At 38.7% G+C, this 26,097-nt stretch overlaps 1 protein-coding gene across 2 annotated transcripts; it reads right to left on the bottom strand.

Moving 5' to 3' along the window:
• Positions 1-6,378: 6,378 nt before the first annotated feature.
• LOC136237167 (uncharacterized) lies at positions 6,379-26,090 on the bottom strand. 2 transcript variants are annotated; one of them, XM_066027480.1, is made up of 16 exons: positions 25,977-26,090; positions 25,891-25,925; positions 25,761-25,830; positions 25,290-25,717; positions 24,903-25,241; positions 24,532-24,642; positions 16,297-16,338; positions 16,059-16,249; positions 14,627-14,968; positions 11,550-11,647; positions 11,420-11,506; positions 7,892-7,978; positions 7,681-7,844; positions 6,806-6,956; positions 6,646-6,755; positions 6,379-6,599 (listed from the first exon to the last, which is right to left on the bottom strand). In XM_066027480.1, the coding sequence occupies exons 1-16, from the start codon at positions 25,989-25,991 to the stop codon at positions 6,428-6,430; spliced, it is 2,442 nt and encodes an 813-aa protein (XP_065883552.1). In that variant the 5' UTR covers positions 25,992-26,090; the 3' UTR covers positions 6,379-6,427. The 2 variants fall into 2 exon arrangements, with proteins under 2 accessions (XP_065883552.1, XP_065883553.1); XM_066027481.1 differs by lacking the exon at positions 24,532-24,642.
• Between the last annotated feature and the right edge of the window lie 7 nt (positions 26,091-26,097).

The raw sequence follows: 26,097 nt of genomic DNA on the forward strand, positions 1-26,097 counted from the left end.
TGCTCAGTCAAGAAACAAGGCTATGTACAAGGTGGTGAAGGCTAGCACAATCAGCATATAATCTAAAATCAAGCCATATATGGCACAATGGTGACAGTCAAATGCTGTTGCGGTAACTAGTGGTGTGTGAAAAACTATCAATATCTTGATAATATTGTATCAGTTTTATCAAACAAGAAGGCATACACAAAAGCAATGCAGGTAGCTACAATGTGTCAGCCTACAAAGGCAAACACAATAACTCACAACAAACCAAAATACAATAACAGGATGCCGCAGACATCAATAGACACATAAGTAGTTATGTAACAGATGCTGGAAAGATATTGGATTGCAATATTCAATTGCAATTAAGAATATGCAATGGTACATTGTTCCAGAGAAAACCTGTTAGGCTTACATTGATTATGCTGGCATAATGGGGGATGAAGAGCATAAAGCTTATTGCTGGCATAATGGAGCATAATTAGGAGCATAATGGGCAAATTTCCACCATGATATCTGCTATAATAGTCACAAAGTCAAACTATTTTAGATGGTGAAATGATTTCTGACGACAAGTAGAACAATGCACTACTACAAGTTTACACTGCTAGACGAAATGAATGCTTTTCATTGTGGGTTTCAGTTTTATAGGACACATGCAGTCACATGCCAACTAGCACTAAGGCACAACAAAACAATTTAGCTGAGCTTCAATCATTGAATTTGGTATTATATAACATGTATCATCGTCTGATTTTGAATAAAAATTGATGCGATATGATATTGGAAGGTCGATTAGAAGACGTTCTGATAATAATATTTTTTAAGGTTAGTGTTGAGTCAGATAGCTAGTGAATGTCTGGACATTGAAAATAGTGAAGTCTCTGCAGGTCTGGAGTGAGACTGGGGTTAATAGGAAATATTTCAAAAAGATTGAGATTCTCTAATAGAACAGTCAAACACTCTAATAGAACAGTCATTGCATGCAACAGTGAGAATGAGAACAATTTAAGTGTTTATCCCCAGGAGGCTAATATGTTTTTGGCATAGTGATGCAAATGCAAGTTAATAATATACTGAGCAGTTGCTGTCCTTTGAATACCAACTGCTACAACTCAGAAGATCAATCAGAAACAATGCATAATATTTTATTTGCATACAAAACTGCAAAGATATTAGACAATAAAATGTGCATAACTTGTGAGGGACTATAGACATGCCCCCAAACCAGGGGCAGATTTAGGGTTTCAGAAGGGGGGTGCTAACATAATGGTTGTTGGCTAAGAAAAGTAACAACTAGTTAATAATTGGCTATATAATGCGGAGCATGCACTATCTAGGGGGGTCTGAGGGCATGCCTGCACAGAATTTTTTTTGCAAATTTAGTCTATTCAGTATTAAAATTTGGTAATATTTTGACTGAAAAATGATGCCACTTTGTTTAAGTGATTCACAATGCTTGTAAAGTATTTTGAGTCACCGTAATAATGATGAAATGACACCATTATTCCAGAACAGTTGTAATACTAGCTGTCATATAAGGGCACAGCCAGTAACTAAAAGGTATTCTTTACATAAAGAACAGGAAGGAGAAGGATATGAATATTAGCTATACATGATCAATACTTGCCATTAATTTTGTGTTTGAAATACCTTCATTTAGCAGTACACTAAATTTAGTAATTTTAGAGTTTTGGCTTTTTGCTAATTGATTACATCAATTCACGAATTAATAAAATTTATATGGTGGGTAAATTCATCAATATACAAGATTGCTAAATTAGTGTATTGCTTGGCTTAAGGTACAGCTAATGTGCTTTACAGTCTCATGGCTCAAACTATAACATCCAAACAGTAACAATGAAGAGAGGGCTAGAGGCAAATACACTCACCATGCAGTGTGTAGAATACGCATACGTAGAATTTCCAGCTAGGGGGGTCTGGGGTGATGCTTCCTCTGGAAATTTTTGGAACATAGCTATCACAAGATTGAATCTGGAAGCTATCTTTAACCAAATACTCTATTGTACTGAAAGATTGTGGGTACAAGATGGACGAGTTCAGTTGTAAGCAATTTTAGAAAAACAGAACTACACTTAAATGCTATTGGATTATAAGGAAATACATAATAGTGGATTGTCAAAGACAATACACAGGATTGGATCTTAAGGTCATTGTAGAGATTTAAAATGCACACAAAAATAACTTCAACTTTGTAGTATATATAGCCACAGACTGTTCTGTTAATATTTCAATCTGACTTTTTACAATTATATGGCCCCATCACCATAATTTATTATTAATTTTTACAACCAGAGTGCAGTCACTTACACATACAACTAGTTTTCAGCCTCAACTAACCCCCTTATAATGTGACAACGTAAATGCTGTGGTATCATTTGAGCTTATAAAGTTGAGTTTCAAGTGGTTTGGGAATGCAAACCCTGTATGACATTAAATTTTATTAGCTTCAATTGATGCTAGATTCAGATAAATGCAGCATGGAACAGGGACTGATAAAGCAAAAACAAACAGTTCTCAGATACTACAGCCTTGTTAACTGTATACATGCTAAGAAATTAACTGTTTTACTTAAGCATGTCAACCCAAGCATCAAGTTTGTAGCAGCAACTGAAAATACCCACTATAATATTAAACCATTTGACAGAAGTTGCTCTCAGACAGCGATCAGTATATCGCAGGATGCTTGGAGTAATGGTAAGATAGCAGTGCACAGGTCAAGAAAATACTGGCAACTTCTTGATTAAAAAAAGACATTATGATGGATGTTCTATTAGAGTATTTCGATTTTTAGCAGCTTTTAGGTCAAGTCTCACACCAATAGTATAATTTGAACCCCTCTTAGTACTTCTAAATGAAGATTAGCCATTCTCCCTTCTCTTTCCATTGTCCATGCATATGTATAAGATGCAATTGCATCTATACTACAACTTCTAGAAGCTTCCTAGCTTGCACATGGTAAAATTTTGGAGGGGGAGTGCTTCAGCACCCCCTTAAATCTGCCCTTGCAGACCCCCTGCTCTAATATGCCTATGAACTCTGGAGCACATGACACTTCTCCATTTACATTGTATCACATGAAGAAAATGTTCCTGTACATAGAAAAAAAACACAAAATAAAAGCATAATGTATTTCTGAAAAGCATAATGTATTTCTGAAAAGCATAATAGGCAGAAAATTGGGGAAATGCCAAAAAGCATAATAGGGAAAGTTTGGAGTATAAGACTCGAGCCTAAAACCTGTATTGACAGAAAATGAGTGTGAGTTGATGGTATACTGCAGAGGTTATGATAACGTCCGGACACCGGACAAAATCCGGTCACATTGCATAGATGCCTGACCATAATGCCAGACCCATCAAAGCACAAGGAAGGAGCCTAAGGGCTGAGTTGGCATGCATCAACAATAACAGTCACTTGGTTGCCAGGAGATAGTATACATTCTTACAACCCAAGGGAGTGACCACAAATGTACCAATGCCAACCCTCTAGTGTACTGTAACCACATAACAGCTGCAGTAAGGCATGTGACATCTTACCACTATAATGTTCATTTGCTATGCTACAGTAGACATATTGGGCATCATCTCCACATGTCTAGTCAATTTTGGCAACTGTCCGGCCAATTCTGGTTTGCCAGGACATTGTGGCAGGACAACAGAGAAGTCTTATCATAAGCTCTGTACTGTAATACAGTTAATTGTACAGCAGCTATTAAATAATTTTATGAGATAGATGTGCTGGTTTCTTTTTTATAATTGCTGCTGCATTAGACCTTTTCCAAAATTTACAGTTGCTATGACAAAAATTATTCCTCCAAGTTTGGTAGGCAAGACCAAATACCACAATGGCAGTAGTCAACACTACTCTGGCTTCTGTAGTAAACAGTGAGGTTATAAGTGAAGAGTTTTTATTATTAATATGAGCATAGACTGAGCAAAGAAAGCTTCCAAGACTCACTTAATAAGAAAACTCTGAAGTCACTGGCTAAGAGTGTTTCTGTGAGGCTAACAGGTTCCTCTTAGTCCCACGTAGCCAGATCCTTTTCTTTTTTTTGTATGGGGGTGGAAAAAAAGGGGTTTTCTTTCCTTTCCCCCACACAAAAGAAAGAAAAGAGTCTGGCTGTGAGAATAGGTTCCTCTCACAAACATGATTCATCGATTGTCTTATAGCTATGGGGAAGATAGTTGTTAGGGATCCATCAATGGATGATGGAGTGATTAGTTACATCACCGAAGAAGTAAAGGAAGTGTTGAAAAGCTTACCACCATTTCAATCTTTCAAAGACTATATCCATAGTATTTTACAATTTGCTGACCATGTTGGTGATGACAAACTACCATCAGAGGTTTCGAAGACATCACAACCAATGAAGTGGAACCAACCACCAAAGAAAGAAATAGCTCCTGCTAGAGCACAAGACATCGTTTTTATCAAGCCATCACACACAGATAGCAAGCTAGTAGATGAAGTTCAGTGCAATTACAGAAGTCAATTTGACCCAAGACATCCTTTGCACAGAACAATTCAAGAGGACAAGTTACAAACTCTGCTGAGTAACCTGCAAAAGACCTTACCTGGTATGAGACTTCAACAGTTTTGGTTGAATAGATCATAGGACAAATCTGATGGTAAAGAACACTACAAAATTGGAGTCATGTCATCTTCTGGTATGAAAATGTTAATGTTGCAATGGTGACTCTTGACAAGTTTCATGAACCATCACTGTTGAGTGTTTTGACTACATTAATTCCATGAGCCTTTGTATAATGGAAGGATAACAAGTTCCAGGTTTGCACAAATACTACATAGGAGACCTTCTACAAATCCAAGACAACTGGTGAAAGATATGGAGAACGAATGAATTGTTGCGTGGCAAAACATAGCCACATTCCTGTAGTACAATGTATAAAGACACACGGTAGTGTGTCGTGCGGCCCAGGAAACCAGCATGCAATGCTTGTGAGTATATTGACAGGAAGAAAGAAAACACAATTTTTGCACCTCTGTAGCTGTGATGCCTTGATGAAACAAGACAATTTTTGCTGTGGACACGCCTGCCAACATCAGTACTCCACATTCCCAATTTGATCAAAATCACTTCAAGGGTTCCCGAGATATGCAACTTCAAAAATTGGCTTAGTTTCTTAGTTTGTTTTTTTTTTGCCTCCTCTTTTCATTTACAAAAACTGCCATAAAATGCTAATGCATTATCCGATTGCCTTGAAATTTGGTACATGGAAGGGGGGGGGGGTATAAAGGCGCATCTTGGTACCAAGTTTGGCTGGAATACAGTAAACAGTCAAGGAGTTATTAGCAATTATTTGCAAAAAAAATAACACCAATATGTTGTCACGCCTACAGGGTAAACCACTTATGGGAAGAAGCTAAAAATGGATAGGTTAACTATTGAACCTCAAACCTTTTGTGGTTTGAAAGGAATCGAGCTAAGAACCACGAAGATACAGCGAAAAGACCAACAGTGTGTAGCAATTACGCAATCGAGATTAGCTAATTAAAAAAAGACCATTGCCATGCCTACCAGAAAAACTGCTTGCAGTAATGCTTTGAAAATCACTGTACAGATGGAGTAATCATCTTAGAAAGGCTGTTCAATGTAGAAGAATCAGACTTAAAGCCAGAGGTAACACAAAATCCAACTTAAGGTGCAAGATCAAGATACTCTAATAGAGCAGTCACCTTGAAGAGAGATCAGATAGAAAGAAGTAACCCGTATAGAGATCAGCTACAAACAAATAACCCAATAAAAATGTGTTGGAAACAAATCACCATGTAGAGAGATCAGTTAGGAAAAGTCACCCAGTAGAGTTCAGTTAGAAACAAGTCACCCTGTAGAAGGATCAGCTGGAAACAAGTCACTCTGTAGAGATATCAGCTAGAAACCAAAGATATCCTAGAGAGATTGGCTACAAACAAATCACCCTGTAGAAATATGTGCTAGAAACAGATCACCATGTAGAGAGTTCAGCTAGAAACAAGTCACCCTGAAAAGAGTTCAAACTGCAAACAATGAGTTTCAGCTAGTTATGTAAGAAATCGCCTTACTACATGCGATATCATTCAGTGTAAAATATACAAATATTTAATCAGACAAAAAGGTATACACATAATTGCTTCTGGCTTTTGTTCCACAATTCCTGCAGCGAAGAAAAGAAAAAAAAACAAGTTAAAAGGAAGCACCAAAGCCCCCACAGAAGTTATATAGCTATTTCAGTATAATAATATAAATCTTTGCAAGACCACTTTTAGCACTTTGACTGCTTTGTTAGGGTATCATGAACATTTTCTATTAAACTATCTTACTATTGGAAATAATAAGGTCTTAATTCTGAGCCCAAGCCTCTAAACATGTGAATGCAATAAATTATGAAAAAACTAAGAATTCACAACAAATACATATTCAAGCTGGGGTCATTTTATTTAGTAATGTTCTAATTGATGACATCACTGTATTATTATTATTGACTAGTTTTTCAAGCTGATTGGCTAGCTGGTCCAGGGAGGGTTTCTGCAGGTCAGTGTTCAATAGTTGAGTAAACAGCTTGTTCCATAATGCCATTCCAGAGTATAGCCTGTAGGAAGAGGTCATCACTAATGATTACCTAGCTTCTTCCTTACTTGGGTGGGTTCCTACGAGGTTTATATCCCACTCCAGGCATCCTGATCACATCCATGTAGTTACCATGCATCATGCAGTATATTGTTGCTGCTAGTGCATAGTAGTCCACCTGTAAGGGGTGGGGCTGGCTAGCATTATGTGACTACCAGCCATGCCTACCTGCCAGCTCCATGGTTTACCAGTCTTCATTTCAGTACATACAAAACCACTGGTATTGCTGGAGCCAGTGAATTGTGTACATGGGTCAAACGCCTTCATGTCAATTGATCGTCCAAAGTCAATCAGCTTAAGAGCACATTTACCACTGCCCCTAATAATAAGACCAAGACACAACTTCCTTATGACAAAGTGTATAAATTTCACTGCACTAACACAACTTCTTCCATGACATATGCATATTACAATGATAACATTCTCAAGCAAATTTGCTTCTTGTAGGCTAACTTTGCCATTGATCTTCTGACTTAGCCTTTGCAAGGGTAACCAATGTATCCAATCTATTCATGTTAACACATTCAGATAATATTATCAGAGTTAGCAAACACCAGTGTATTGTTTCCTTACTATTGAATGTACTTTGTACTATATAACTTTGACCTATAGGCAGTGTATAACATGCTGTGGTCAGCAACAGTATTTTGACTTCTGATTTATCATATGCACACTTGTGCAGCTGTGATCACAAGAAGTCAAGTACACAGTTAAATACAGATATAGGGATCACATGATGACTAACTTGATATACATGTTTAGTACTGTGTAATATCAAGCACCACCAGCACCTTATTATTATCATGTTAGCTATCCATAAATGGATATAATAATATTATATGGTAGAAGCTAAGGAAAAAACAGTAGTATCTCCATTATATCGGAGGCAGATAAGTACTGAGAATGCTTCTGTATAAATGTCTAATTGAGTCCACATAGAGATCTCTGTGCATTTATCATGCTGGCTTGTTTAACTATTCTTTAACTTTTTTTAGTGATCTCTATTCTTCTTTCACACCACCAGTCACCCACTACACAAATACCTGATGTCCACAATCATTATATTATCAGGTTTGATGTCACCGTGGATCACATGACACTGATGTAATTTATTCACCATGGTAACCAACTCAGCAGCATAAAATGCCACCACATCCTCATCTACACTGTAATTACGACGACTGGTCTTGATTGTGTTCACCAGGTCCTGATCACAACATTGACTACTGATCAGTCATCAACACATATACATACCAACATGGTCCCCAGTGCCTCATAGCTGGTCACTAACACACTACAATTGGTAGACATGTAACTGGCCTCCACTGTCATGAAGTGTTCCTATAGTTTGGGGCAGCAACAACAACAGGTATATATATACATCATGTTACGCTGGGGTCATTACACTACACTGGGGTCATTACACTTTACTAATCTAAACCAGCCAAACTGTGAAAAAAGGACATGCCCACCCCCCACCCAAAAACCAGGGCAAAAAGATGTGAAAATCAAAGGCGGCAGCCATTGCTCCATTTCTTGGCTGTCACCTTTGATTTTCAACCCTGGCTTTTTGGAGGGCCGCAACCGTTTTCACAGTTTGGCTGTTTTGGTTTAGATATCACATATACCCAAGCTCTTTAAAGTAAGATAAAAGAATTATTATGTCCATTTGACTATGTGTGTATTTTTAAATGATATTTTGTATGTATATATGCACATATCGCTCTATAGGGTGACTTGAACTCACTACATGGTGACTTGATTGTAGCTGATTTTGCTACAGAGTGACTTGTTTGTAGCTGAACTCACTACATGGTGACATAGCTGAACTCTCTATACAGGGTGATTTGTTGTAGCTGAACTCTCTACAGGATGACTTACTGCTCACTGAATGTTCTAATAGGATGACTGCACTAATAGAGTATCTTGATTGAGCATTTGTTACACAAGGCACTCCTACTATGGCGATGGTACAGGAAGCGCTTTACCCTGTATGCTCCTTGCAGCAGATACACTAGGTACATTAACCCTCCTTGCAGCAGATACACTAGGTACATTAACCTAGTCTGGCACTGCCAACCCTATTATGCTACTCGCTCTTTGATTAGTTGGGCAGCGCTCGCTGTAAAAGGGTCTGGTCACAACTGCATACTAAACTTGTGCTCACTGCCACTATAGTGGCAGCACCAATCAAATCACAGCATTTTAAAATAACTTAATATTTGGCACGTGACGAGTGAAACCATAGACACTATTGTCCGGAGGGTAAATTATCTACTGTAACTATGCATGGTCCTACTGGAGTGTGCCGTTGTAAACTGTATACAGTTTGGCTATACTCGAGACTGAAACCTGAGCAAATGAATTTCGCTTCCTTCTAAACCTTGTACCAAGATTCAAAACCATAATTCTACATTGTCAGTGTCTCCATGACAAAACCCGTGTGATTTATATGTTAATTAAATTCCAGTTACACAAGTTTAGTATGCGGTTGTAACCGGACCCTTTTACAGCGAGCGCCACCCAACTAATCAAAAAGCAAGCGGCATAAAAGCGTCGGCAGCGCCAGACTAACATTAACCCTCCTCGCAGCAGATACACTAGTACCAAGAGTATTATAGTAGCAGGAGCACATCGAATCCAATGGACAAGGGAGCGTGTAACTCCATACACTACCAATACTATGGGCGAAATTCAAAAATGGCGTCCAGTGTACTATGCATATAATTGGTTACATCATTCTTATGCACAACAGGGATATACTGAATGGGCTGCTACTCCATCGTCTAGAGTGAAAGTAGCAAAACTGCTTTGATAGGAAGATTGCCGAGTCGAAGGAAAAGCTTGGAATAGTCAAGTGGAGTAATTTTGCGTGATTATCAACTGTAGAAAGACTGTCCTGCTAAGCCTGTGCTACTATTCCTCGGTTGTGCCATTGATGTTTCCATAGCTTTGCTTTGTCGCAGCAGAAACGTGACATATTCGAGCATGTGCCTCCACATAATATCCTAATTAGAAAATTTAAAAGTTACTTATTATAGTACACAGCAGCCATGTTGAATTTCGCTTTTTATGAAGTTACATGCTCCCTTGTCCATAGGATTTGATGTGCTCCTGACAGTAGTAACTAAGACTATCAAACAGGTGTATTACCCCGTGATTACTGATTGCATGAAGAAACATGGATACTTCAGTAATTGTTCATTTATATTGCCATTAAGGGGGCAAGCAACTATGTCCTATGGCTTCCATGAATAAAATTATGCGTTTTATATGAAGCTGTAAAGCCAACACAAGTACTGTTCTCCACCTGATAAATAACACATGTTGTAGTTGAGACATTGAACTTCTGTTTAGTGTAAATCTGAGTGAAATCCTCTGAAGTATGTAGAAATTATGACATGGTTACAAAACACTGTAATTTAACACTAAAATTGATTCTCCTCCTACAGCTAATTGTGAAACTCCCCAAAAATTCTTGTAGTGGCTTGTAATAACATTATGTTTATTACTTCCATACTTTTGTTACAAACATACTCAGGTAGCAGATGACAAAGTTTAAGAAGCATAGAACTAAAATTGTGAGACTAGATCTAAAATTTGTAGAATTCTCATTCTTTAAGTCTAAAATACTAAACTGAGTCTTAAAGTCAGTACTTCTAACTGGAGATGGTGATTTTTAATTACCACAAACACATCTGATGTGAAAGGGGATGGAAAGCAAGCACAGATCAATGAAAAACAAGATTTTGCTTGTGAAGCCATAGGAATTAGTAGCGTGCCCCCTTAAAGGTTGCTGTATTTAGCCCAATTCAGCCACTAAACCAAGTGAAAACATATTATAAAAGGGAAATGACTAATGTTAAAGTTCTGGCACTGCCAAGCGGATCCCTGAAGGCGTGGCAACTGTGCAACCATTTTTTAGCAAGCTGGAGTTATCTTGGTACACTTTCCTTGTATAATAACTGTTGAATACTAGATTGAATAACACGGAAAACTGGCGAACAGAGACCAGTTGCCATGTACACCTTTCAAATTACCATTTCACGTAAACTTAAATATCAAATATCCATGTTATTTTACACAATCATTAATCACAGGCTAATACACTCTTGATATTACTGTATATTAGGGATCATGGAGGCTTAGGTGCTTTTTTGCCCAAGAATGTCACTCAAAAACCAGCCTGTTTTCCTTCATAACAGCTTGGCAGTATCGGTTAGGCATAACCAAGCCTATAAATGTCTGTAGAGCGAACCCTTTTCTATAAGTTTCTATCTATCTACCTACCTACCTATCTATCTTTTAATTGTTTTAACTGAATTTTCTGCTAACTGACATGATGAAGCCAAGCATAGCTCGACTTTCAGGATTGGTTTCTTCACTGATCAATATTGCTTCGGACCAATAGGTAGGGCACATGTTCAGTTGTGTGATTAATGTGTCTGATGCCAATCTTTCCTTTGATGTGGTATGCGATGGTAATGAATTGTGTTACTGCAAAAAGTGTACAGACAAGCGAAAAAATAGAAATTTCACAATTGAGTAGGGATCATATAAAATACAATGAAACAAAGGAGGTCATTTATACCTTCAGCTATACTAGTGGACATTTAATCTTCAGTCATAGCTACACATGACAGGTTGAAGTAGGCATTAATTGTCAGCTAGTACAGCTTCAAGTGTAGATGAACCTGCCTTGTTTCATAGCTTTTTTTTTTGCCTACGATCCTACTCAAATATAAAATTTCTAATCTTTTCTTACACTTGTAGAGTACTTACAATATTGATGTCTATTTTGGACTGGACTAGTCTACAGTGTAACTCTTCACTGATGTAATATTCCCATGGACAGGCTGGACTCTGTACCTGTAGTGACATGTGTAACTGATGATGTCATGTTGTTGACTACCTTGAGTGCCTTCTTGTCTCCATTATCATCAATAGCTAGGTAGATGGTAGCAAATGCTCCTTTACCGATTAGTTTCTTGATCAGGTAATTGTGTCCCCCTATAAGTGACACACATGATCACACGTGCACATACAGCAAATCCTTTAGTTGTCATTGTAATGTGATCACTCCTATCCTCTAAACTTACTGAGAGTCAATGTTGCCCGAACTACACTACCTAAACCCCCAGCTGGTGTGACATAATTAAAGAGATCCAAAGTTTTAGCCTTTTGTGATGAATGGTCTTGGAGTTATAGCACTTGACAGTTGGCACAGTGATAAACTCGATTTGTACAGCAACAATCATACAGTACGATAGTAACTGTATAGTAGGGACCACAAAGGAGTAGGTATGGCCCACAAATAATATCACCTGAAAACCAGCCTCAATTGTCCCTTACAATGATGAGGCAGTATTGGTGAGGTAAAACTAAGCCCAAACAAGCTTTCAGATTGACCCGAAATGCTTTCAACAAGTTGCTATGGAATTTAATTTTTTTTTTATTCAACGGAATTTTCTACTGACTGACTGAGTAAGTAATTAACTGACTGATGCCTTCAGACAAGCGTAACTCAATAATGGCTAAGGTTACAGGCTTGATTTTTTCTCTCTTTTCGACGTTGCTTCAGCCCGACAGGTGCCTTTTGGTATACCACAGTACATACAATGCATTCTTCATGGACTTACCAGTGTCCTCTTTGTGTCTCATTCATCTTTGCTGACAGGGAAAGTGTCGATTTGGCACACCTTCAAAACAGAAATCGTCCATATTTTTCATAGTGGCAATTTTGATTGCAGAGGTGCTTTTCAAACAGTTCTTGATTCGTATTGCTGTGTAACGGGTTGAGCATAGCCAACAGCGAAGCATAATGGATACTTCACTTTTCAGACGATAATTAATAAAATTGGAGCGCGGCACCATTTCTTTTGGTAAGCGTAGATTGTAGAGGTTCTTCCGGGAAAGTTCTTGATTTGAAATGCTGTGTAATGGGTTGAAAATAGCTGACAACAAAGCGTAATGGTACTTCACTTTTCAGACGATAATTGATATAGCTGGGGCACGCGGTGCCATTTCAGATGCGGTATGCGTGGGTTCACCAGTCATAATAAAATTATAGTTGAAAATTCCAAATTTTTTCGTGTACTTGTACGGGAAATAAATGACTGGATTTTGGAAAAACGATCCAAATCGCACATCAGAAGTTTCAAGATAAACGGTTTTAAAGAATTCAAGCCAGCATAACTCTCCAAGGATAGCAAGCACGCGTATGAAATTTACACAATAGATGCATCAATCTATTACCTTTCAGGCCACTTCCAGTACTTGTAGCTGCTTGTAGAGTTTCCCACCTATTAAGATAGAAAATCTGAGCAGTTGGACGAGCGAAGTAGTATCACGAGTGCTCACAAAGGTTAGACCTCAAAATGGAGGCAGACCACGATTGGAGTCCAGAGACGAGATTACAAGGCTGTGCTGGCTCCTTAGTGGCTGATATGTGGCAAAATCCACAGAAAAAAACGTCTGGCCAACATTATCAGGCTGTCCACCAGTAAACCACTGGTTCTTGCGAAGCCAGGTCCTTCACAAGGCCTAAAACCACCACTCGAGCTCTACACACCACCCAGAAAAGACGTCTGTTAAAACCAGCCTCGAGTAGTTTGAGTGGTACTGAGTGTCAATACTACTAGTACAATAGTGTAGCTATCCACTGGAGGTGTTAGTTAGATTTTGCCTGATGTGCAATTTGGATCGGTTTTGTAAAATCTGGTCACAATTACAGGCGCTCAATCATATCTCACAATTGAAACAAGCTACGAAGATGGGACTTGGCTCAATCTGTGCATTATGAACTGGCAAATTAATCAAAGTATATGCTTTTCCTGTACTCCTCCGTGTTGACAAAGAAGAAGGCCATTTCAACTAAGAAATGACGATGGTGAACTTTACCACATCATAAATAAACCACGTATTCTTTGCTGTGCAAACATGAAACAAAGATTTTCTTACTCTCCATAAACAGGTGAATCCAATGGTGTATAGTTTTTAGCTTAATTTCAGTACGTACTAATACAATTAAAGCGTGTGTAATTTTTCATGTAGTACATGTATTTTTACCCAGTGTATTTCAATACAGTTTTATGGCAAAATATAATTTTGTGAAAACGGCAGGTGTTTGCTCAGCGGGTCACATTTAATCCCTACTTCAGTCTATACCCATGCCTAAATTAAGGATTAAATGTCCACTAGTATATCTGCAGGTATAGGCAACCTTCCTCATTTCACCAGTTTTCAGCTCCTTGTTTCACTACTTTACAAGAAACGTCTCTGCAATCAATCCAGTCACTACAGAAAATACGAGCGATTAGCCAAAGCTGCATTGTGCATCAACACCTTGCATTGTCAGCGAAAAGAACTGGAACACAAAGGAGGACAAAGACAAGTCCATGATGTGTGTATTGTACGTACTGTGGTTGGCATCTCGGGATGAAGTGATGTCAAACAGTGAAGAAATCAAGCCCATTGCCTCATCCATTGTCAAGTTATGCTTGGTGGAGGCACCAGTTAGTTAGTCAGCATAAAATTCTGCTAAATATATATATTTAATTCCATAAAGAAGTGTTTTGGAGGGGCTTGGCTTTGCCTAACCAACGCTGCCAAGTTGTCATGAAGGGAAAATTGAGGCTTGTTTTAGGGTAATATTTTTGGCTGGAAAAGAATGATACATTTCTAATAGAATAAACAGAAGGAAAACTTATTAGGAATTTTGTAACCTAGTAAGGACTGTTACCTTAAAAAATGAAGAAACTAGGGAGATCATGTGGTTTTTACAAATTTAATCCCTATATTAAACCTTCAAAATTAATTCTACACAAAAAATTGCCTTCAAAATAACTCATTGTATGGTATCTGCTTGACCACCACCAACTGAGGCTCCACTGTAAAACAGGAGGATGTACCATGTCTAATGAATGAACATTCAAGTTCCACCTGGACCTCTGTTAGCACACTACATACACACTAACAGACCACACCTACCTAATGTAATAGTGGCATCAGTGTTCAATAGTGAAGGGAAGGATTCCTCTAGCTGACCGGGTGGTTTGATGCTGTTACTGACATTGTTACACATGTACTGTACTATACTAGTATGATAAGGATTGATGTCTTTAGGGAGTCCCTCCCTACTAGTACTGCTGAACTTGTCCCCCTTCAGCCACGCCCCTCTGCTACCCATGGAACTGGAGCTACTACTGCTACTGCTACTCCTAATGTCAGACTCCTCCGATATCAAACTGAGATTCCATGGGGTTTGCTGAGGCTTTGATCTTGTTCTTGACACTGGAGCTGGTTTATTATTGTTGACATGTCCATTGGTAGCTGTAGTCACAATATACAGGTGATCAATTATACATTTAATAATAAGTGTGGTACAATAGATTTTGTTTGTGTCCAATTCTTTGTATTCTGTGTCTCTTTGAAGTTTTCATAGAAATTATTATATTCCACAGATTACAAATTATATGAACATTAAAATTCCACTGTGTTACTGCCAGGTCATTGTAACATCACCTAACTTTATCAGATACAGACTAGTCATATCTCTATGACACCATAAATAATGTGTGTCATATGGATTGGAAATACCCATATTATTTACATATTATTTACATAGTGCTGCTGGGCCTTGACAGGTGGAAGACTTTGCAACCAGCAAATAAGTGTTTGTTGTTTACAGGTGGGTTAGTTACCACCTATACTAATTGGAGGCTGGGATGGGTAGGGAAGCTGGAGAGTAGTAAACAACAGCGTAAGAAAATCCAGGTTCAAAGGTGAAATATGGTGTTTCAAAACGGTTGTGTAAATTTCCTTTTTAAAAAACAGAAAGTGCAGCGTTGCTTCTTTGCTGCTGTTTACATTACTTGTAGCAGGTACAGTGTAGGAGATATTCACTGCTCCGCTATATATTTCCACTGTTTTGACAAAACTTCAAAAAACAGGTACTACATTGTGCAATTGTTTAGCTCAAACTGAGCAGTACTGTAGCATAAAATCTATTTCAATATTTCACACATTTCTTTGGTTGTGTAAATGAGGTGACGAGAAGTTGGCTAATAGTACTGCTGCTGAAATATTAGCTGGTGCGTACCTGCCATTGTCACCTGTTGCAAACAATATGTCTCCCACATGTTGTGTTCTTGTTCAGTGCTGTGTTCTTGTTCAGTACAGTAGGCAACACAATAAACAATGTAAAAGGAATATGCACACCTTCAAACTGGCCTTCAAACAAGCCAGAGAAAGCCAAACAGCCACTCAGTACATTTCTTAATGTATCGGCATACCATAATTAGGATAGGAAAATAATTTAACAGGTGTTTCCAATCCATTAGGAACACATATATTATCTATGATGACACACACAGTCATCACCAAACACACTACATGTACACACACACACTGCACTACTCACCAGTAGGATAAGGTGTAGATGTGTAATCATCACAGTCAACAGGACGTGGTATATCAAACTGCGTGGACTGGTCAGCTAATACTGACAATTGGAACTTGCTAGTGTGCTCAGCAGGGATGGGATCAAGTTGTATACTTTCTCTCTTCTTCCTCTGACTAATACTACTACTATTAGCTGTCTTATCGTCAACCCTACCAACAGTTCAACTACTAAACTATATGATCATGACTACACTCACTTTGTCTCTTTTATTGATACTGACTTGTGGCGATTACTGGCTCTACAGAAGACACCATAGTAGTACTAAGTGTATAGTGTAGCTACGTGTTCTGTAGCCCAGACACCATAGTAGTACTAGTATATAGTGTAGCCTTGTGTTGTGGCCCAAGAAGACACCATAGTAGTACTAGTGTTAGTGTAGCTATGTGTTGTGTGGCCCAAGAAGACACCATAGTACTAGTGTTAGTGTAGCCATGTGTTGTGGCCCAAGAAGACACCATAGTACTAGTGTTAGTGTAGCTATGTGTTGTGTGGCCCAAGAAGACACCATAGTACTAGTGTTAGTGTAGCTATGTGTCCTGTGGCCCAAGAAGCCAGCGTGCCACAACAGTGTGTTATTGACAGGAAGAACAATAATGTAATTTTCACGCATATGTAGCTCCATGCTGCTTTTATGAAATGAGATGATTTTTTCTATGGGAACGTTCTCCACCTTCTCAATACAATAAATGGTTGCAGAGTTATTAATGATTATTCACAAAAAATAAAACACCAACATGTTGTCACACTGAACCTCAAAACTTTTGTTGTGGTTTGGAAGAAATTGAGCTAAAGATCATGAATCATGCAATCAAGTATTGCTATTAAAAAAATAACTTACCATGTCTCCCAGGCAAACCGCTTAGCAGAATGAGCAAAAAAAAAACAGATATATTATATCAAGAGTACATAATAAAAATAGGAAGGGAGAGTGTCTAACTGCCAATACAGCCTGTACAAAATCACTGCGTATTATTGAAAAGACCATGATCTTTGAACAAATCAACACTTTTACTGACTATAGAGATCTGTTGATAGGTGTTGAGTGCTGTTGATAGGTGTTGAATAAAGTAAAGCCTTTGCTCTACCAATGTGTGGATGCTCTATAATACGCAGTGATTTTGGCTGAAGGTGTCCTAGTTAGACACTCTCCCTCCCTATTTTTATTATGTACTCTTGATTATATAGTTATACAACAGGCACGAGTGCTCTGCCTGATATAAACGCACGAGCCTGAGGGCCGTTAGGCCCAAATGCGAGTGCGTTTATACAGGCAGAGCACAAGTGCACGTTGTATAACTGTTATGTACCTCTCACCTAATAGGTGGAAAGATCCAACGCTGCAGCTACATTTCTTTTATAAGGTAGAATACCGCTATCGATTGTGGCACTCTAAAACTAACGACATTATTATGTATCAAGCATGGCCTTGACCATACAATCACATGGCAACGCTACAATTGATTGTTATGGTGAGTTTCAATTAGAATAACACTTTAAAAAGCGATTTGTCAAGGTGGAAGCTTCGATCAAACTAGTAAGGTATGTAACTACGTTTATATATATATGTAAATAGAGTTTTACTTGCCGTGTTTGCCTTTGATCACCATTCGCTGCTGCATGTATAATGTATTAGTGACGTCCCTGTATGGCCCCACAATCGAATTACACATGTAAGGTTATATAAGAATTCGAGTAAACAGTGTAGCATCCTGCCACCTATTAGGTGAGGTGTTACGCCACTGGCACTTGTGCAATGTAGCACAAAACCGCAGCCAGTGCAATATAAATATATTGCACTGCGGTCATCAGTGCATTATAAGTTATGTACCACTCTGCGTGGGCAGTTCAAAGGCACCGCCAGTGCCATAATTTGTATATTGCACTGCTGCAGACTACAGCGAGTGCATTATAACTTATAACGCACTGGTTGCGGTTTTGTAGACCACAACGAGTGCATTATAAGTTATAATGCACCAACCGCAGTGCAATATACAGATATTGCACTGGCTGCGGTTTTGTGCAGCATAGCACAAGTGCCGGTGGCGAAGACCAATACGACACCTCACCTAATAGGTGGAAAGAAACTTCACAGATCACTCAAATTCTTTTATAGCCTGACATGTAAAGGTCGATTGTGGGCCATAACATCACCAATACGTATAGCTAATGTTTACAAGCAGCCAATGGAAATCTAAAAAGCCAACGCAGGTAGCCACAACTCTAGTCTACATGTATATAAACGTACTTATACACCTTACTAGTCTGGTGCCATCTTAGCCCAGATTAAACTGTAGTCCACTTCAACAATGACTCAACAAAACAAATATATTCTAAATAATACTAATCTTTATGTTCGATTGTGGTAACCAGTTTTGTCATGCCACCAGATTCGAGTTTAGCCAGTGTGAATAGTAAGAATTAGACTAGTATCGTTTAGTAGTTAGGTTTTGTTTACTTAAACCGTCTATTTAGCTGCTTTTTTTCGCTCGAGAGAATCACTATGGCGATTAGTCTGGCACTTAGTCTATATAGTGATTGAGTGATCACGCTGGCATGCTGAGCACTACATGATGAGAGTCAAACAGCAAATTCAGGTTAGTGATATAACCCATAGCGTACTAGCTTTCAATATCTCAGGTGGCTGCAGTACTGCAGGCGGAACGTCATCGCAACGTCCGGCTTGGTTACCAACAATCGGTGTTAGAAACCTGGCCTTTATAAGTGTTACAGCTGTCTTGTGAGACTCTCCCCACCTATTAGGTGAGTGGTACATAACAGTTATACAACGTGCACTCGTGCTCTGCCTGTATAAACGCACTTGCCTTTGGAGGCTCGTGCGTTTATATCAGGCAGAGCACTCATGGCCGTTGTATAACTATATAATAATGCACTCGCTGCGGTTAGTGCAGCAGTGCTATATACGAATTATAGTACTCGCGGCGCCTTTGAACTGCCCACGCAGAGTGGTACATTGGTAGACTAATCATCGCAGAAAGACCTTTTCAATGGTTTTGAAGAATTGGATTTAAAATAATGTGATAATCAACAAGCGAGTGATTGAGATACTCTAATAGTGCAGTCATCCTATTAGAGCTGTCAACTGCTTAATGATAGCCCTGTAGAGTTCAGCTATGTAACAAGTCCTCCTGCAAGGAGTCAAGCTACATACAAGACAAGTCAACCTGTAGGAAGTAGAGAGTTCAGCTACATAACAAATCACTCTGTAAAACATTCACCCACAAACAAATTGCCTCATACAAGTTTCCCTGTAGAGAGTTCATGATGAGTCTATAATGAGTTCTTAGGAGCAGTTACCCTTTTGGTACATGAAACATTTCATCAAAACCATAATAAATAAATACTTCCTACAGTAAAGTTAGTCCCAAAGCCTAGTTTTCAGATTTATAAGTGATATCTCTACCAAGCTGTGAAAAAGGGGTGCAGCCTCCAAGGATCAATTTCATTGTTACAGACGTTCATTAACTCTTTAAAAGTCTGTGAACTATGGGGGTATATTCAACAATGTATATTGAAGATATTTTCACCATAGAGATGGCTTTTATAATTAAGTGCAAGATAACTATGTTTCTTATTTCATATGAAATTAGCAGCTGCTTTATGGTGTTATGGGCGTACAAATTTTATGTTACAGACGTACAGCTCTGATTTCGGCTTAAAATTATATCAGAAATATTTCTTTATGATACAATGGTGTGTAAATGTATGTCCGTAAAAATGGAATGGACCATACATATGTATCGAAAGTGTAGAAATTTTTGTGGTGCATAAATTTTCATGGAATTCATGGTTTGCAGTTGATCCACGAAAATTAATCCGCATACAGCTGATTCACGAAAATTAATCCATTTAGAAACTCACGTCTCAGCTCGAGCAGACCTAATAACCGTTGCCACCAATGCACTTTCCTTATACTATTAATGCGCATAATAGCATATTAATTCTATGTAATGCGCAATGTACAGCCTGACGACGACACGTGCACTTATTCACCACGTGAATATATACTTGTTCAACCGTTTCCTCTGATTCCAGCAGGCAAGATTCTTTTGTGGTGAGTCAACTCCACAAAATGGTTTGCTTAGTCCCAGATAAGTGCGCCAGCGTAAATGGAGTAGCCAAGCTGTTAAGCTGTAGCGACCTTAAAGTACAAATTTAGCTCTCCGCGGCTCCTCGAGAAAGTAAACTGGCTCATCGAGATTAAACCACAAAAATTATACCAACAAAATTTTACCCACTTGCAAACTGCCTTTTTGGCAAACCATGAAATTTTACCCACAAAATTTAATACGCTTACAGTATATGTACATGCCTCACTATGCTGTAAGTGCTTCAAATGTTACTCGCAGTGTTAACCCATTGACGGCCAAATTCTCCAGGACCCCTGGCCGAATTTCCAAATCGCATCATACTAACCGTCCAGTACACAGAACTACTTAGTAACCATATATCTAAATACTCGCTATAAACTAAGGAGGTCAACTGTGTTATTTTTGTTTACATAACAGCAACCACAACCAGCCCAAACAAACAACGGAATCCCAACTAGCTATTCACTAAGGTGTATTACACTCCAAAGAACTACTTTATAGTTTACTTACAATGCGATCCATTCCACAGCTGGTTTCTTCGTGATTTGTCCTAGTTCTGCTGTTGTGTATGCATATCTGTACCTGTGTCCACCATGCCACGTCTGGGATAAAGCAGCTGACTGTTGACTTTACCTGTCTCCATCGATGTATAACACTTTCTTTGTTATCAGCTACTAGGTTTTAAGTCAAAGAACGATTTAATTCGCCTATTATAACAGGTTACACTTTACGCTATTACATAACAAACGCACACTAGTCTGGGAAGGATCCGGTTATCCCAGAAACGGGACCTCTATGGGCGTGTCCATTTCAGTACTAGCGCATCTTGCTATGAAACACATTTTACAAGTTATAGTGAAGCTAAAGTTTATTCTATGAGTGAGTTTGATTCCATGCCATCATATGGCAGCAGTGGCTGTTAATGGGTTAAAATAAGTTATTCTGTGGAACATCTGATCAATCCCCCTCCCACTCCAAAACATAGCAGGATCAAGGATACAGAATGATACTGTACCATATGGAGCTGTATGCATTCAGACTGTACTTGTAGTACAACTACACACACCATCTGTTTTCATGTTTACACACTGTTCATGCATAGTAGCTGTACAACATGTACTGTACAAATCTTCACTAAGCGTTAAGCATATAAATCTTTCTTATAAGCACAAACCAAGAGATACATCCAGTGATTCCAGTCTCTACCAAACAGCAGATAATGCATAAAAACATCTACTACAATTAAGGTCACTTGAATACTGCGTTTATTTGCTGCTTAGTACTATAAGGTAACTGACAACAAGGCAGCTTTATCTAGTGGATCTGGAAGAATTTTATGGTCACTCCAGTATAATTTACCTATGATCACATGTTAAAGAGAGCTGAACTCAGTTATGTACTTTATTGTTGACAAGAAAGAAACAAAGTTTATTATAAAGCTGTTATACAACATTCTGAAGCAGTCGGTTTCCACATGTTATCCATTCACGTTAAGGATGTACAAACAAGTTGTACATCCGTAACACCAGTACTAGCTGTTCTTTAAATAGAATCACAATTTTTATGGTACTGTATAGCGGGTTATTTTCGAAACAGAAAATTTTTGCACAAGAAGCAAAATCTGAATTCCAAAGGATTTTAATTTTGAAGAGTGTATATTTCGAAGTCCGGATGGATTTCAAATAAACGGAAGTTCATATCACAAATTATGAAGATGCGTGAATGTTTGCCAAAAACTGACTTACTGATGGAATAACCCCCATCTCTGTGCACTGGAGAGAAAACGGAGGGAGTTTCGAGTGGAGTAAATTCACTGGCTCGATCTTGCTCGATCATAGCTAGCATAGATTCTAGAGCAGACAGCATCAATTCCCATTCTGGATTACCTGTTTTCTAGTTATTGGCACAGTAGCTAATGATACAGTTTACCCATTATCATCAGTAATACTGAGCTAAAACTCGAGGAATACACAAGCGAATCACCAAAAGTTGGATCGTTGCTTTCACTTGTAGGAATTTATTTTCAAGAACAACCGGATGTGGGAATTTATTTTCGAAGAGAAGGGCCTCTTCGAAATATCCAAAAATAAAAGCCTTTCAAAAATTACAAGCTATACGGTATATAGTTGTACCTTATTGGAAGTTTTATTTATAATATAAAGTGGAACAAAAGTTATAGCAGTGTATCTACTGCTGCTAAAACTTTAGTGTGTATATGCGTTACAGACGTATGGTACTGCATTGCTCTAATTGTTCACCACTTTACCCTAAACATCAATACAAGACTTTGGTGATAATTTTTTGGAAAAACATGTGAAAATTGATCCAGTAAACAATTATTGACTAAAATGACCTTATCATTTGGAATTTTTGCCCTTTAGAGTTCTAAAGCAACAAAATGGTGAAATTTTGCATCAAAAGATGGAATACTGCCATAGCTCAGCTGTGAGACCAAATTTTTTTGTTCAATAGTATTACCTGAAACTATAAAAGCATAATATGAGTATTTATGATTACTTCTATCCCACTGAATCCCTACATCAAAGTAAAAACCGAAAGTATATGGTAGTTAAACCCCAGTGCATATATGGAAGACAACACAAATTTCACATTCAATTGAAAGAAGTGCAATCAAAGCAAATTGAAGCCTTACACATATAAAACTACAAGCTCAGCAAAAATTGAAGCCATACACATTGTAAAACTATATTCTTGTCCCCAGTCACCCATGCGCTCGATCATGCGAAGGGCACATGATCAAGTGTGTGGGCGTATGAGACGGGGACATTGAGTGTGTGGGCGTAGTTCAGCAAAAAATGAAGCCACACACAACTGTCATGCTTGTCTAGCCTTATTGACACGTTGTTTGTGAACTTAACTGCTTCAAAGTGTGGGATAGAAGCCAATTAAACCCCACCTGCACTCGTAGGATATCTAGTTATCAACACCTTCATGTGTTACGGAATTGACCCAAGGGCAAAGTCATGAAATCAAAGATAACACTACCTTTGATTTCACAAGATTTTTTTTCACCGAGGCCACACCCCTTTTTCACAGCTTGGCTGGTTTTGGTACATTACTTACAGCAAGAGTTCATAATATATATATATATATACTGAGGAGAGTGTCCTACTCTCATATACCCCTGTAGAAGGGCGTATCATGAAGTTATGACGTAACGACAAGATGTGGTTTGTGACATACGGGCAGCCACAAAAGCACAAGAATCGTTAGCACCATTTCACACTCGCGATGCTCAGGATAGCTGTATTCGCGAATGGCCAAGCAAGAAACACCTACAAACAGTCTTAACCCATGAAGGAACGATTGTAGTTCGGTGAGAAATGTTTAGAGCTGGAGTTAATCTGGTTGCTAGCAACATTGTTAGGTATGCGTTCAATCGGTACCATGTTCAACTAATGACATCATTAATTATGTAAAGAAAAATGGGCAAACTCAGAAGTGCTACATCATAACTTCACGATACGCCCTTCTACAGGGGTAAATGAGAGTAGGACACTCCTCAGTATATATATATATATACCATGATCACATGAAACTTCAAAGGCGCCGCTGGATGCATATAGGGCATATATACTCCAACCCACAAGTGAGTATATATATACCTACCTGAGGTGAGTATATATATACTCACCTGAGATGTCACGTGACACATTACTGTGTCACGATTACGAGTTGATAGCCCGACGTGGGTAGGTGAACGACGCCCACGCTAGCATGACTAATCACCCAGATGACTCAGGCTAATACCCTTTGTCACGCTAGGCAATCAATCACCCCAGCCAGTAAGAGTCCTACCACTGGACTCATTTTATACCCATACCTAGCGACTTCGATGATGGGTGGCAGCAAGTAACATTGCTCCTACGTTTGTTGATATGAACGGACAAATCCTGGAGATATACGGAGATATGTTTTATCAATTTGATTCATTATGAGAGCTGAATTGTGAGAGGAACGTTTCCAACGTGTCTACCATGCCAAACTATGGCGAATTAAGTGTAAGTATATACTTTAAGTTGGTTTGTGTGCATATGGGTTGTTAGTAAGTAATGTAGTGCGGGTTAATTTAGAAACATGGTATATATCATATGAACCATGGCTCACTTCGGTGTATTGCACTTATATACACCCCTTCTCCTCAGTCATCAGAAGTTTACTGTTGATAAACACCGAGGCGTTTATCAACAGTAAACTTCCTCTGACTTCGGAGTCGGGGTGTATGTAAGTGCAATACACCTCGCAGCCATGGTTTATATATTACATATATATATATATATATATTATGAACTCTTGCTTACAGTGAACAACGTGATAGTGAGTTGTCAGCCACAGAGTCACAGTACACATCAAATGACTCCTCATCAGCTTCAATGCTCCTCCTGGATGTACCCCCACACTCTGACTGGTAACTAGTACAATAATCATATGTTAACACTAGTACAATAATCATGTTAATACTCTACATATTGCCTAGCACAACAACAGAAAACGATTATGACTTAACATGTTGGGACCCTCTAAGCTTGATATATATATATATGAGTAATAGCCGGTACTAAACAATGAAAATTATTGGCCACCCTTAATATGAGTTTTTTTAAATACCTTCTCTATGCATTGACAAAACTATCACACACGCGCGCGCGCGCACGCACGCACACAAACTCACACTTCCCAACTACTTTCAGCCGAGTCATCCATTAAGTCTTGTTCCTGTAGTTGAGCAGCAGAATGATGTTGATCAAGCTGCGAGTCATTATCAACATCATCAAACAGGCTTAACTTGTCGGACAGATTACTGACATCAGTTGGAGCCCTCAAAACTGGGGTTTTGGGATAAACTTTGTGGGAACATCGAGAATGAGACATCGAGTCCCTTAAACTGAAACTTTTGGCATTGGAATGAGGTACAGAGAATTGAAGATTGGAGTATGACATGGAGTTTTGAACATTTGAGATATTATTGGTACTGTCTATATCACTGAAGTTGAGCTTCTTATGGAATGAGCTACAAACACACCACACATAACAACACACACTGATGAACACTACTGACCTTATGTCACCATAGCACAAACTGCCATCACCTTGGTCACTCTTATAACTGACATTACTAACACCAAAACTGGTGCTAGCCTTCAACACTACTGGAGGCTTCTTGTCCATTAGCTCTTCAAGCTCTTCCAACTCTTCATCAACTGGTTGTAATTCAGCAAGAGGTTTCCTCTGAGCACCATTAGAGATCCTAGTGTTCTGAAGCTTGTTCTTCCCTCCACCAATTTGTACTACAGGAATATTTGTGGTGATGTCCTTGTATATCACCTCAGTCATTTCCATCCCATTTTCATCATCCTCCTCCTCACAAGGGTACTGGGCAGCTCGCAGCTCCTCTAGACTAAACTCGCCACCATTGGGCGGATAAACCAACTGTTTTGGGTACATCACTTTTGCATTACGACCAGCATAGAACGCCTCGTTTCGCTCCTATGGTAAGCAATGAATTAAGTTGACTGGTATTTTAACGTACCGAGTAGTCGTCGATGTACGCGGCAGCCATTGCTGTACTGGTAAGCGGCTTGCGACCAGCACGGTAAGACCTGCATTTGATTGATTTATTACACTAGATACACCATACGATAAATTAATATTATACTAACTGAGTGTCCGGATCTGCTTGTAGGCGACTTAGTTTCTGCAAAAGTGTTCAACGTATAACATGACTACTAAACACTACACATTTCACCTGTTGACGATACATGCTAACAAGATTTGAATGTTCAGTCCCGCCAGGATTTGTATCCGCGCATGCGCATAACTTAAGTTACCCTACATGTCAACATTGCTAAAAGGTGTCGCAGGAGCGT

This window comes from Dysidea avara, chromosome 10 (assembly GCF_963678975.1).
Source record: "Dysidea avara chromosome 10, odDysAvar1.4, whole genome shotgun sequence".
NCBI lineage: Eukaryota > Metazoa > Porifera > Demospongiae > Dictyoceratida > Dysideidae > Dysidea > Dysidea avara.

Bases quoted from the DNA above. Each gene is read 5' to 3' on its own strand.
- LOC136237167 (XM_066027480.1), bottom strand. The intron at 25,831-25,890 runs GTTAGTATAATA...AATCAAATGCAG, and splicing joins CAAGCAGATCCGGACACTCA to GTCTTACCGTGCTGGTCGCA. The intron at 11,507-11,549 runs GTAGTCAACAAC...ATGTCACTACAG, and splicing joins GAGACAAGAAGGCACTCAAG to GTACAGAGTCCAGCCTGTCC.